The sequence below is a fragment of the Maylandia zebra genome, linkage group LG5, assembly GCF_041146795.1.
Source record: "Maylandia zebra isolate NMK-2024a linkage group LG5, Mzebra_GT3a, whole genome shotgun sequence".
Classification (NCBI taxonomy): domain Eukaryota; kingdom Metazoa; phylum Chordata; class Actinopteri; order Cichliformes; family Cichlidae; genus Maylandia; species Maylandia zebra.
In genome coordinates, this window is record NC_135171.1 from 23,391,954 (window position 1) to 23,406,810 (window position 14,857).

Here is a 14,857-nt window from a genome sequence, read left to right on the forward strand (position 1 = left end):
GCAATTCTGTAGCAATCTTTGGCAGGCCAGACTAAAAAGACCAAAAGGCCAGATGTGTCCTGCAGGCCGTAGTTTGCCCACCTCTGCTGTAGAACGTTTGCATATCAATCACAAATTCAAATCATTTTAAATCTTGGTTAAATATCATTAACAGAGAAATCGTCTTACAACACTTATTAGCTGCTGGCCTCATATCGTTTGCCTCATACTGCAAATACAAAATATTAAAGCATACTTGATTCAAGGATGTCCAACAAGTATGACTGTTTTAGTCAAAACAGTACTTATATTTCTTGAGAAAACACCCTTAAATAAACTGATCAGTGCAGTTTGTGAACTTAAGCAAACAGTTGCATTTATATACTGTTTGTGTGTCCTCATTTCCCAATATACCACCTTTACGTTTAACAAGATTTTTTTGTCAGTTCACCAAAACTCTTTAAAACTTGTCCTTTATACACTTTAGGGATTTTTCAAAGGATTTCAGGGTCAAACACATAAAGACATGTATTTCAAACTTCAGTTTATGATATATTTCTAAAATGTGAAAGAAATACAGATGCCTACATTTCATATAATGCAACGCATGATCATCTTTGAGATTATCAGTGTTACTTTTTTCAAACGTTAAAAGCCATTTCTATAGCCACAGGATACATTACACAACAGATTTGACAGACTTTACCTGAATAAAAACAGTAAAATGACCTATCAATATTGTCAAACACTGCTGTAAATCAGTGTTTTATTTACAGTGTATCGGTAAATAGTTAAAACAATGAGGTTTAAAATTGCAGAAAAATATTGTTGTTTGTTAGGTTTTATTAATTTTGTGCTAAAAGTACATGTAATGCATTTTTACTCGAATAAAATGATACATCAGTCAAAGTCAATATAATGTTGTAAAACTATTAACTGGGCTTATAATTACAACTATCTCTTTGAAAGTTTTGACTATATCACCTGTAATATGGGTTTTTACTTTTTGATGTAAATTCACATTAAAGCTGGGAGTTCTTCATCAAAGGACCCGATCCACAAACTCCAACATGATGGAAAGCGAACTCCATCCAATGCTGTTTTTTGGTTTTTTTTACACAGCAAAAAAGCTTCAGTAAGCCTCCAGAAGTTGTATTAAAATATTCAGATGAACTGTTAACTTAGTCTGATACCAGACTGCTGAAGGGAACAGGGGTGAGTCTAAAGGAGGACACTGGGTGTACCAGATCATATTAATTCAGATATTGTGTTAATTAATGTCCTAAGACCCGAACTCTTTCGTGGCATGCATTTTAATTTCTCTTTGCTATTTGGGCTTTATCATGTTCGACAGAATACTTGTCACGGCCCGGCAGACCAGCCTGAGGAATATTCAGCAGCAAATGGGCTTTGTTGTTGTTTTGCTTTCTCTCTTGTTCTCTCTCCTTCGTTCTCTCTCTCCCACTGTCGCCTGGGCAGAACTCATTATGGGTTTCTGCCTTTGGCCTACACACCTGTAGGATGATAAACACCGGCGTGTCATTAACCTGCCACTACTTAAAGGGAAGAAGCGAGGCTACTCATTGCTGAATCATTGTTTGACTTGTGTCAGTGAAACCCCGGCTTTGAGACTGCTTGCATCACTCTCTTGGATTGTGCATTTGTTCTAATTTGCCTTCTCGTTGTGTTTAGACACCCTGGACCTGTTCCTATTCCTTGTGGATACTTGAGTGTGAATGAGAGCAGAGTGGCTCGCAAAACGTTGTGTGTGACAGAACAGAAGTGAGAGTGTTTTCCCCATTCCTGTCCCTTGGATCCCCTGGAGACCCAACTCTTGCACTATTGTACATAGCACCTTATTCATTGTTGTACATATCATCTGGCATTTGTAAATGAATTCCTCTTTCTTTCTTTAAGCAACGGAGTCCCGCGCTTGAGTCCCCTAGTTTACCGTAACAAAGATATATATAGTCACAACACAATATAAATATATATATATATTTACTTATTTGATATTATTTGATTTGGTTTGAGATTGGACTGTAATTATTTTATTTAAGAAAATGTTTTCTTTATGAAAAAAACAACAACAACAAAAAACTGTGCACATCACAAGGACTTTGTTGCCACAAAGTCCTTGTGATGTGCACTGGTTTGACCCTCAGTGTCAACAATAAAGTTTACCGAAACTGCTGGATTTCTGGTAAATAACTGCTTTGGGGGAGTATCTTGCGTGGGTGGGAGGTGAAAGAAGAGGGAGAGAAAGTTTGCCCGTTAAAAAAAATTATGTACACAATAATCTTGTCCTTGTTTGACTTCAAAATACAGTTTCATCTGTGTTTGTGCTCTGCTAGGAGGCATCATGGGGAGAACTGTGGTGCAGTTCACTCTCATTGGGCTGCAGCTGGCTTTGGCTTCCACACTGCCAAACAGGGTCAAAATACATAAATGGCCATAGCACCACTTTAAGGATCCATAATTAAAAATTAAATATAAAGAGTTAAATAAATAGTTTAAAAGCCAAAAACAAAAGAAAACAAAACAAACTTTTTATGTACCTCTGCAATTCATATTTCACAAATAATGAGATATCTGAGGTGTGTGATTGAATATTTTGCGTCTCAGCATCTTTCTGTCAGTTCAACACCAAACTCTGTGGGGGTTGAAGGTTCTCATGACTATTCTCAGGATTATATCATGTTGTTCATGTGTGGTGTTTGTGTACAAGTCAGCTGACACATTAACACTGGCAGTTGTGCATTAGTTTGGAGATAAAAAGAAGGATTGGGGTAAGATGAAGTATTCTGCTAAGCAATATGAAATAATGTAATGTCCCATGAAGTGAAAAATTTCTAACTGTATGTGTTTGTATGTCTTCATTATCCTTTCTGTGCATCCACAATCACAGATCTCATTTTAATTGTTCAGGCTTGTTATTTGATGATGGTGTTGATTGGTTAAAGTAAATTTGGCTTGTTTGGTTGTTTGAACTATGGAAACATGTGTTGGATGTTTCTAATAACTCCCCTTATGATGCATAAAAAGTTGGTCTTCAGCAAATAAATGTAAGTGAGTGTCATGCTCTTTTGCGTGTGTGCCATGAAGACTAGATGAAAAATAATTTGAAGGTTTTTGCAGTGAGACCAATGAAATTCCACTGAAACCAGTCAATGAGATTGGTTAAGCCTGTCGTTTTTTCTCAGGATGACTGGGACATCTACAGCTTTCACATAAAATCCGCAGTGACCAGTTGCTATGCCACCACTGTCATCACAAGTTGTCCCCTTCATAAATTTGTAATCTGATGGCAATCTCTGCAATCCTGGTGTTAAAGTCCACCCATATGGAAAAGAAATAGTAAAAACTTACATGTGATTACTAAATCATATAAGGCTTACATGATTTACTCATGAAAGTGGCCACTTTCTCATTACTTTCATACATTGTTTTAGTAAGTATCCAAAACATACAAGTTTCATTATATAATTTTTCAAGGGATCTTATATCTGTTTTCACTCTTATATGCTTTTCAAGTTTCACACAAGACAGATACAAACTTTACAAGATTTATATATATCTTTTCCATATGGGCACAATATCGACTTCATCCATAAGTTCCTATACATTTAATGTGTATTAGTAAGTTTTGACACTATTTTGAGTTAAAGCATATGAAGGCTGGTAGATGCTTGTATTTTTTCAGCAGATGCTTCATCTGTGGTCATGTATCTTTCACTAGAGCAATGATAGTCTCCCAGTGTAATGGAACATGTCTTCATTGTGTATTTTATATTCCTTTTCTTTGTACAGTTTTACAAAAAAGAGAGAGAGAGAGAGAATTTATTTTCATCATTAAATCCTGCCAAACACAACAAGCAGCCTGTTTCTTGTTCTTGTAGGATGAAGTGCTGGGAATAAAGAATGTTAAGCTAGCTGAAATTACGTTGCCTGCAACAAACTTTAGTGAGGACAGCATATTGTTCTTTTAAAGATATAAGTTCACTGTTAACCTTTGCTGTATTTTTCACAGTAAAATACCACAAAATGCCCAGTAACTTACCTGAAAACATTTCTACAGTTAATTACTGTAATTTGCTTTGCATTATGGGTATATTAAGGTTATTTACATTTACTTACTGTATTTTTTAAAATTGCGGTAGTAGTTATACCTACCGTTAACACATTAGCAGTAGTGCTACTGTATTATGTGATTTGAATGGTTCATCATACTGTTTGTGTATTTTTACTCTTTCAGTGGTTGGTTGCAATAGTGCATTACATTTTAACTCTTTCACTGCCAACCATTTCCAGATTTTCCTCCAACCTATGCCATTTGTCAGTATGATACCAGTGAAAGTATTATGGTTTTGACTTTTTAGGGGACTTGCCTGTGTGTAAGGTTCAAGAATTCTGATCATCTAATCTGCTGCATGCAGTTGTATGCACATGCACAGCTGCTGCAAATGTGTGCTTGCCACTGCGTTGCCAAAGGCGAACTTCAGTCAGTGGAGAATATTGTAATAATTTGGCGGAGGCTTCTCAGTCGAGCAGTAACTGAATTGCTCATTTACTGAACGTGCAACATGTACAGAACTCTTCTGGGAATTAGTCAACCCAACTTAGTGAAACACACACTAAATGCATGCTGGCCCCGCCCACCCACCTACCTCTACCAACCACCACTCCATATCCTGACTGACATGACCTGTGATCCAGTGATTGACAGGAGAGGAAAGACAGTCCAACTTTGTTAACTCTTCATTACATATGCTCGAGAGGACAAAAGATTTTGCACCTGTTATTGTTGGACCTCTGTGTGGAAACTGCAAACAGGACGTCATAAGGTAATGCAAAGGACTCTCCTACCTAACATACTCGTTTATTAATTCTTAAGAGCATATATATTTTTTGTGTGTGGGGGGGAGGGGGGGGGGGGGGCTTAAAATCGGTGTTAGCTTGGTCGAAATAGCACATTAGCTGAATTATTCTGGAAAAAATAGGTTGTGTGTGTTTTTTTCTTTTCTTATTTAAATATATATTTAGATATATATTTTCCACGGGGAGGGGCGAAGAACACAGGCACAACGACAGTCTTTGTCTTTTTCCCGCCGAGTGTGGTGCATTGTCCTCCTGCGCTTCTGTTCTATGACTATTGAGAAGCTAGCCACGCTAACAGTGGGACATTTAGCTTCAGCTAAAGCAGCAGGTAAAAATACACATTTAATGAGAATAAAGAAAGACAACTTTTTTTTGGAAATTTAGAGACTGCTAAAACAATCTTATCCAGTTTTGAGCTTGCTCATGTAGGTTAGCCTGCTTTATTTAATTTTGTGTGAGCTGCAGTACACAACACTAAAAAGTTAATATAACATTAGGTTGGTGGCATGAGGAACTCCAACCTAAGTTTAATATTTATTATTTTTTTAAGTGGGAAGGGGAGCATGTTTTTTTTCCTTTAATACAACGTCTTCCAGGGTCTTTTTCATAGGAAAACCGTGTAACGTCTGTGTTAGGTTGGTCAAAAGAGCAATTAGTTGAATTATTCTTGAAAAGATGGGTTGTGTGTTTTTTTTTTCTTTTATTTACTTATGTAAATATATTTTTCAAGGGTTAAATAAATGCAACATTAAATTAACAATTGTCTCTCTGTCTTTTCCCGCCCAGTGTGGTGCATTGCTGTCCTCCTGCCCTTGCTGGCTGCGCTGACAGTGTGATGTAGCCTCAGTGTTTGTGTTTTAAAGGCTTTTTCCACCAAGATGTCTGTTGAGAGAGAGATGACCTTACCCATCACACCAAGGGTAATAGCGCTTGGTAAGTAAATAGTTTCAATCCTCTTGTAATATTTTTGTAAAAAATCTATGTAATTATTGTGGTATTTGTACCCACAACAACTTACTTAACAGGGGTTTGTCTGTTTTATATTGTATAAAAATAGAATACACACAGTTTGCTGCTGTTTCTCTTATTATTTATTATACACAATGACCAACAGGAAAAAACAGCCTAACATTTCAGCACAGGCCAAAATGCCAAAACATTAGGCAGTTTTTTCCTGTAATTGATCATAATTTTCATTACATAATAAATAATAAGAGAAATAGCAGCAAACTGTGTGGATTCTATTTTTTTACAGTGTGAGGCCTGCTATCCAGCATTCTTGTGGAAACCTTATTTGTAAGGGTGAGCACATTGTCTTATTGGACTCTTGTCTGTTTTTAGGGAATAATTTCATGTCTGCAAGCCGCTGGATGATCAGTTTGGAGGGCAAGGTATTTTATGAGCCTGAGCAGATGCATGACTTTGCCAGCACCCTTGCTGTCTTCTTTGCGTCATACTACGTTTTCAACCTTGAGTATCAGGAGTCAGCGTCCATCACACAGGAGATGATACAGAGGTAAATACTTTACACCATTAAAGCTTACACCATTTAAGAATGAAATATATGTGATAGCTTGACTACAGTTGCAGAAACATATAGGTGATTGCTGTAATGTATGTTTTAATTTTGAAATTAAAGCAGCCTTTTTTCCGTTAAAAGGTTCTTTGTGAGGATCAATCCAGACATGGGAACAAAATGCCCTGCAAAACTTGGTACAAGCTGCAAGACGGGTCGTGTCGTAAAGAGGAAGGTTACAAGCATCAGCCCTCGGATCACCACCTTCCTCCAGCGGCTCTCTGAGTTTGAATGGAGGACTTCCAACTAGGTAAGAATACAGAGATGATAATATCTTTTACATAGCTGATAATTATATACATACTGTACACACATCCATACAACAGTATGAATGATCTCAGACAGATGTGAACAAGTGAATAACCTGAGCAAACATGAATATTGATGATGTGTCTTTGACAGGTGGTGATGAAGACTACGCTGAACCCGACCATCCTGGTAACGGAAATCTAAATCCCATGTCACATTCTATTTCCTGGGACCCACTGATAATTATTACATTTTGTAAATGATTTTTGTTTTACAATTGTAATAGTTTATTTAATGTTCATGCTGGTGGGTTTGTCCTGTTTTTAGTGGAATGAAAAACTGTTTTCCTTAAAAAAATCAGACACGGAAAGGTGAAGGACTGTGTAGTTTTCATGTACGCTTCTATTTATTTTGGTTATTGACATTGTTTTTATTCAGTTGAAAAATGTTTTTCTTGTTAAAAAAATATCAACAATAAATGTTGGTTTAATTCACTATTCTGAGACTACTTTATTGAATTATATTGTTTTTTGTAAATGTTCTTATATTGAATATGAATGTTAATATTATTTTATATGCTGTAAAACACAATTACAGTCTAAACAAATTATACTGTACACAATTACAGTGTTATACCATAAACCACATTTGCAGTACAGTGATACTATAAAACTTAATCACGGTAAGTCTTTCTAACTGTAAACCACGTTTACAGTAAAGCTGTTATACTGTAATATATGTTTACAGTAAAGTGGTTGAACTGTAAAACATCACAACAGTAAAGATACTGTAGATTAGTAATTACAGTAACTTACTGGCAATAGTGTTGCCAGTAAGTTGCTGTAAAAATACAATAAAATGTCTAACAGTGTTTGTTTACACATCCAAGGAGGCTCCCGAGATGTCATCCCGGTTGATATGGTGCACATCAGCTGGCATAGAGCTGCCTCTAGAGAAAAGAGGTTAAAAATATTTAACCAGCTTAAAAAACTACAGGCAGATGCCATTTTATTACAAGAGACTCATAGACCTGTCACAGCTACAAATTAACTTAAAACACCTACATTTCCTAATGTGTTCTCAGCCTGCTAGAACTCTAGACATAGTAAATAGTACTCAATACAGTTATAGATCCAGAGGGTAAATTTCTAATCATTAAATTATCAATACTTAACAAAAAAAAAATGTATTTTAAGTATATATGGCCATAATGTTGATGACCCCTCATTCTTCCACACTTTTTTTTACTGCACTCTCTGAACACCTAGATTGCTCACTTGTTCATGGGGGCGACCTCAACTTTGGACTTATTTCCTAGTCAGCAGCTCACTGTTGAATAACATTTCAGACACTGAGATGCATCCTACAGCTGTCAGCTATCATGCTCCTGTATCTTTAATACTAATACATAAGAAGAACATTCCGCCAAGTAAAAACTGGAGATTTAATGCATCATTGCTCAAAGACGAAGAATTTATTAATTTTTTTTTTTTTTTAAAGGGGTAGACTTTACATTTAGACTATAATGACCTGCTTCGAACATCGGCATCTGTTCTCTGGTAAGCAGGGAAAGCTGTGATGATAGATAAAAAAATTTATCTCTCATTCCATAAGAAGAAAGGAGAACACAAAAATAGTCTGGAATTTGAAAAAAACACAAAATCCTTAGAAGAAGCCTACGTGTCCGGCTAGGAACAGGAAATACGTAGCAAAATACATAAAACAAAACTAGAATTAAATGAAATTATTCATTAAAAAAAACCCCACAATTCTCAGTAAAAAATTTTTGAACATGGTAATGACTTCTACCTAACCAGTTAAAAATAAAGAAAGAACTCTATGTGATGTTAAATACTTATCTGGGCACACAGTATATTAGCCTGAAAGAATAGAAAATATTTTTAGGGATTTGTATAAAACGTTCTATTCACCTTTATATTCATAAACACATCTAAAAATGAAACTGATCCACTTCTTGACAATGTAACCCTTCCAAAGTTACCAGACAGTCAAGCAATTGCACTGGATTCACCGCTAACATCTAGTGATTTCAGGAAGCGCTGAAAAGTATGCCCAATTATAAGGCTCCAGGTTCAGATGGATTTCCAGCAGAATTCTGTAAAGAATTCAGGACAATTCTGGCACCAGTATTCTACAGAATGTTGCAGAAAATGACAAACTACCACCAAATATGAATTTTGCTGACATTAGTCTCCTGCTAAGACCAGGCAAAGACCCTATATTTCATTATTAATGTAGATTTCAAAATAATCCGCAAAGTTCTCTCAAAGAGAAGACAAAAATAATACATCCTAAGCTAACTGGTTTCATGAAAGGGAGGTACTCATAAACAAAAATACGTAGATTACGTAATTTAATAGACTATTAATGTAGTAAAAGCACTGAAACCACAATATTGTCTCTAGATGTAGAAACAGCGTTTGACAGAGTTAACTGGAAATTTTGCCACTTTCCACAAATCTGGTTTTGGAAATTCTTTCATAAACTGGTAAAAAAAATATTATTATAATTGCTGCTGCTGCTGCGATTGCTTCTGTGGTTTCCCTACTGTGTAGTAGTGATGGGATTTCCGGATCTTTTTAGAGATTCGGCTCTTTCTAGTGATGGTAAATTTGATTCTTTTTACTGAATCGAGTGTTAATGAGTCCCTCACCAAAGTGAATCGGATTTTTTAGTCATTTGATTCACTGAGTCAGTTGACCAGAGAGTGCAAAAATTTTACATTTTCACTCAAACTTAATTTGTTTCCCTTTTCATGTAAATCCCACTGCTAAGATGAATGATTTTATAGAGAAAAAAGAGCAAAAACATTTCTAAAATTAAGCAACTTCCTATCAAATTGCTTAATAAACATTTATTTTGTTTATTTGTATTGTATTAGTATTTTCCTTAAGTGTGTCAAATATATATTTTCTCATCTAAATGTCCACTGCGCTGTGAGGCAGGGGGCGGTAATGCGCCTTAACATTGGTGGCCAACCAAGAAGAAGAAGAAGCTGTGAGCCAGGAGGGAGGGGGTGAGTGAGTGATTCGTTCGCTCGCTCTTTGATTCAGCACAGGAGGGAGGGGTGAGCGAGTCTTGAGTTATTCGCTTATGATTCAGCACAGGAAGCGAGGGGGTGAGTAGCTCAAATGTGTTGTTAGCATGTTAGCAGCGCGATGCTACTCTGAACCGAGGAGCTATTTTCTTGATGTGAGCTTCTACTCAGGGTTTTTTCTTCCAGTTCAGAGCAGAAATGCTTTTGTTACGAAACTGGCTGTTGTTTCCCCCCCACAATTTTAATTATAAGCTAGATATATTTCTACTAATGGAATTAGTTTGCTAACAGCAACAGGGATGAGTCAGTGAGTCAGTTGGGCTTGTGAATCATGATTCACGAGTCAGTAAAGTGATTCTCGAGTATTGAACGATTCGTTCACGAATCGAACATCACTAGCTCTTTCGGTTCAGCTCACTAAAAAGAGCTCTTCAGGTTGTTTTGTTGCTTTAATTAATTTATTATTAACAATAATATAAAATTATGCACAAAAGGAATTACTAACGTTAAAAAAAGTGATTTTATTTATATATGTTTATATATAAATATATGCGGTGGCCCCTAGAGACAAAACACGTACAAACTCCAAAACACATTTCTAGCATGAACTGAACTTCCAAAGCAGAGCTACTAGATCACTTAAATTACACAATTGAAAGCATGTGTGTATTGTTTGTGTAATTATACACAGGCACTCATATATATTCAAATAATTAAAAAAAAAAAGTTCATTTACCTGTTACTACCACACACCAAATCCGGTCGTTGGTACTTGCTGGCTTGTGTAGCCACAAGATAACAAAACCTCAACACTGCACCTAGCATCCTGGAGCACTTCTGTTGTCTTTTGTACGTGTTTTGAGTTTTTATGTGCTTCTGAGTTTTTACGTGCTTCGGAGTTTGTACGTGTTTTGGAGTTTGTATGCTTCAGAGTTCGTACGTGATTTGAAGTTTGTATGTGCCTTGTCTCTAGGGGCCACCGTAAACAGTGAATTTTGAGATTAAACTGACTTTTAAAATGTTTTTATACAAAGAGGAAAGAGAAGGCGCATTTCCACCGAGAGGAGCAGGGTTTGCAACAGCATGTTCATCATAAAGTCTGCAACCTGGACAGAAATATTATATCAACTGTTTTTTAATAGTTATTCAACTGTATTCTAAGCACCAGCTGTCTGTTAGAATGTGATTTTTTTTCTCTCTCTGTTGGCAGAGGCATAAAAAATGCGCAGGAAAATCTGACGTGCATGGCAAACTTCACCGACGATATTTAGGGAGGAATAAACACACATCAAACATAAATGAACCATTTGCCTGTCTCCATAATTGAGAGCATTTTCTCTTCTTATGTCAACACTCTCTCTCTCTCTCTTTTTTTTTTTGCTTTTTCGGTCATGTTATGTTTACCTGTCAAGGCTTGTTACAAACTATGAAACACATCGTTCAGACTTCTGGATGTTAGAAGAAAACTAATACTGCTCATGAAGGAGACTAAAGGCAGGAAGGTGTCCTTTAAAACTAAACATGTTAATAGGACCTCCCTATTTATATCATAGTTTATGATATAGCACGTGTATTTCAGTAATAGCCTGCTGATTTCAGTGTGGTGAACAGTCGCACAGCTCACGTAGGCATTATCTGTGATACTCCTTAACTATAATTTATCCAAGCTAACTTCAGTTAACCATTCAGACAGTTCTTTTGCAATGACAAACATAAACACCCATGCTGCCGGTAGGTTTCCTCAGTGCCAGCTGTTAACATTATAGCTGCTTATGCAGTAACCATGGTAACCACGGACTCTGAGCGGCTGGATCGACGGAGGTCAGACAACAATTTTACATACAGTGGGGCAAAAAAGTATTTAGTCAGCCACCGATTGTGCAAGTTCCCCCACTTAAAATGATGACAGAGGTCAGTAATTTGCACCAGAGGTACACTTCAACTGTGAGAGACAGAATGTGAAAAAAAAATCCATGAATTCATATGGTAGGATTTGTAAAGAATTCATTCGTAAATCAGGGTGGAAAATAAGTATTTGGTCACCTCAAACAAGGAAAATCTCTGGCTCTCACAGACCTGTAATGTCTTCTGTAAGAAGCTTTTCTGTCCCCCACTCGTTACCTGTATGAATGGCACCTGTTTGAACTCATCATCTGTATAAAAGACACCTGTCCACAGCCTCAAACAGTCAGACTCCAAACTCCGCCATGGCCAAGACCAAAGAGCTTTCGAAGGACACCAGGAAAAGTATTGTAGACCTGCACCAGACTGGGAAGAGTGAATCTACAATAGGCAAGCAGCTTGGTGTGAAGAAATCAACTGTGGGAGCAATCATCAGAAAATGGAAGACATACAAGACCACAGATAATCTCCCACGATCTGGGGCTCCACGCAAGATCTCATCCCGTGGGGTCAAAATGATCATGAGAACGGTGAGCAAAGATCCCAGAACCACACGGGGGGACCTGGTGAATGACCTGCAGAGAGCTGGGACCAAAGTAACAAAGGTCACCATCAGTAACACACTACAACGGCAGGGAATCAAATCCCGCAGTGCCAGACGTGTTCCGCTGCTGAAGCCAGTGCATGTCCAGGCCCGTCTGAAGTTTGCCAGAGAGCACATGGATGATACAGCAGAGGATTGGGAGAATGTCATGTGGTCAGATGAAACCAAAGTAGAACTTTTTGGTATAAACTCAACTCGTCGTGTTTGGAGGAAGAAGAATACTGAGTTGCATCCCAAGAACACCATACCTACTGTGAAGCATGGGGGTGGAAACATCATGCTATGGGGCTGTTTTTCTGCCAAGGGGACAGGACGACTGATCCGTGTTAAGGACAGAATGAATGGGGCCATGTATCGTGAGATTTTGAGCCAAAACCTCCTTCCATCAGTGAGAACTTTGAAGATGAAACGAGGCTGGGTCTTCCAACATGACAATGATCCAAAACACACCGCCCGGGCAACAAAGGAGTGGCTCCGTAAGAAGCATTTGAAAGTCCTGGAGTGGCCTAGCCAGTCTCCAGACCTCAACCCCATAGAAAATCTGTGGCGGGAGTTGAAAGTCCGTGCTGCTCGGCGACAGCCCCAAAACATCACTGCTCTCGAGAAGATCTGCATGGAGGAATGGGCCAAAATACCAGCTACTGTGTGTGCAAACCTGGTAAAGACCTATAGTAAACGTTTGACCTCTGTTATTGCCAACAAAGGTTATGTTACAAAGTATTGAGTTGTATTTTTGTTATTGACCAAATACTTATTTTCCACCCTGATTTACGAATAAATTCTTTACAAATCCTACCATGTGGATTCATGGATTTTTTTTTCACATTCTGTCTCTCACAGTTGACGTGTACCTCTGGTGCAAATTACTGACCTCTGTCATCATTTTAAGTGGGGAACTTGCACAATCGGTGGCTGACTAAATACTTTTTTGCCCCACTGTATATGATCTTAAAACAGGACACAGCCACTATACGTGCTGGCCTCATATCAAATGTGAAGGCAGACTGAGTCTATGTTTGACGTTTGTTTATATCTAATCTTCCTTTTCAAACATTTAAACAGCAGCGAGTCTGCAGCTGTGCAGAGGGAATACAAACTCAAATTGTCGGAACAGGTTTGCTCGGTTCTTGGATTCATTTGGTGATTTATTAAATGTATAACTGTTATTCTAATCTGCTGCTGGGTCTCTTACACTTTTCTTTATGCTGTATATTTTCACGTCTCTGGAATAGTTGGCAGTTAGATAGTCAGCTGGGAAACTCTGTGTTAACTCATGGAGCTGAGGATATCGTGGATATGCTGACCTCGCTCCGTGGTGTACAGGGCCGTTTACCCTCATGATTAATATTCACTATAAAAATATTAGCCGAACATCATGAAGTCTGTATGTGTTTCATAGTGTCGAACAACCTTTGTACAGTTAAAGCCAGCAGTTACTACATGACAGAAACACCAACGTTATCTCTTTTATGCGTTTATACACAGGTCACGCTGATTACTGAACAAAAACCCAAAGATCAGATGTTAAACAGATTTATTTGCTGTCTCTCCTCCTTAAACATGTTTTTAATGTTAGTTATAATTCAGAATTGGCGACTGAAACATGTAGGACACATAAGAACATGAGGAAATAAAACACCGATAAATATAACCTCAGTACAAGAAGTCAGCGGGGGTTACTACAGCTGTGTACCGGGGCCTGCGCTTTGTCGGTGGGATTGCTTGCGAGGCGAGCGGGTCTATCCCACGCTTTGCCGTGAGACTGGGCAGACATCTCCGAAATCATCGAAGCACTTTTGTAAAGAGGCTGTATCTTGACAAACCGACCAGACACATGAAGATTAAACCACTACATTCTCGGCTAAAAAATATTAAAACGGTATTTGGTGACACACAAACAGGGTTTTTCAAAGTTCAGTTCTGTTAGCTTCCACATGCCGGTTGTTGTGTGCTAGAAACAATGGCCACCAGGCCAAAGCAATGGTTTTGACTCGATCAGCGTTAACCCCGCCCCCTGAGTTTGATGGGTGAGGCTGACAGATAAAATTATTTCATGATGAGAGATGCCAAAATGAAATAAATAAATATATCATTAAATAATTAATTAAATATATCAATAATTAATTAAATGTGTCAATAATTAATTAATTACATTTATTTAATTAATTCCAATTTTAATTAATTATTGCCACATTTAATTAATTATTTAATGGTGTATTTAATTAATTCATTATGGCAGTCCTGGCGCTCCATAGCATCACTGACTTTCAGCTTGTTGTGTTTGTGGATATATGACTGACTTTAATTATCCATAAATTCATCACATTCTCTGTAAGATTAAAGTCAACTATTGAACGGCGTATATTTTTAAGTAAAGGCTTTAAAACCAAGTTAGTACAAACATCGCTAATGTCACATAACTTTCCTGACATGTGACCAACAGTAATGTTTTAATGTTCTTCAATATAAAAACATTTGCGCATAAATATGTGACATAATATTCAGTACTTACTTCTGAAAGTTTACTCTTCGGCGGCTCCGCTTCCGCCGTTTTTTCGGCAAAATTATCCACACCACACCACAAATCTCGGATATGTTGGGCCATGAAGGC

The 14,857-nt window shown here is 37.5% G+C and overlaps 1 protein-coding gene across 1 annotated transcript; it reads left to right on the forward strand.

The window, feature by feature from the left end:
- The first annotated feature begins 4,746 nt into the window (after positions 1-4,746).
- On the forward strand, positions 4,747-7,551 carry LOC112431417 (uncharacterized). Its single transcript, XM_076884043.1, has 5 exons — positions 4,747-4,823; positions 5,644-5,790; positions 6,199-6,373; positions 6,518-6,683; positions 6,836-7,551. The coding sequence occupies exons 2-4, from the start codon at positions 5,736-5,738 to the stop codon at positions 6,681-6,683; spliced, it is 396 nt and encodes a 131-aa protein (XP_076740158.1). The 5' UTR covers positions 4,747-4,823; positions 5,644-5,735; the 3' UTR covers positions 6,836-7,551.
- The last annotated feature ends 7,306 nt before the right edge of the window (positions 7,552-14,857 follow it).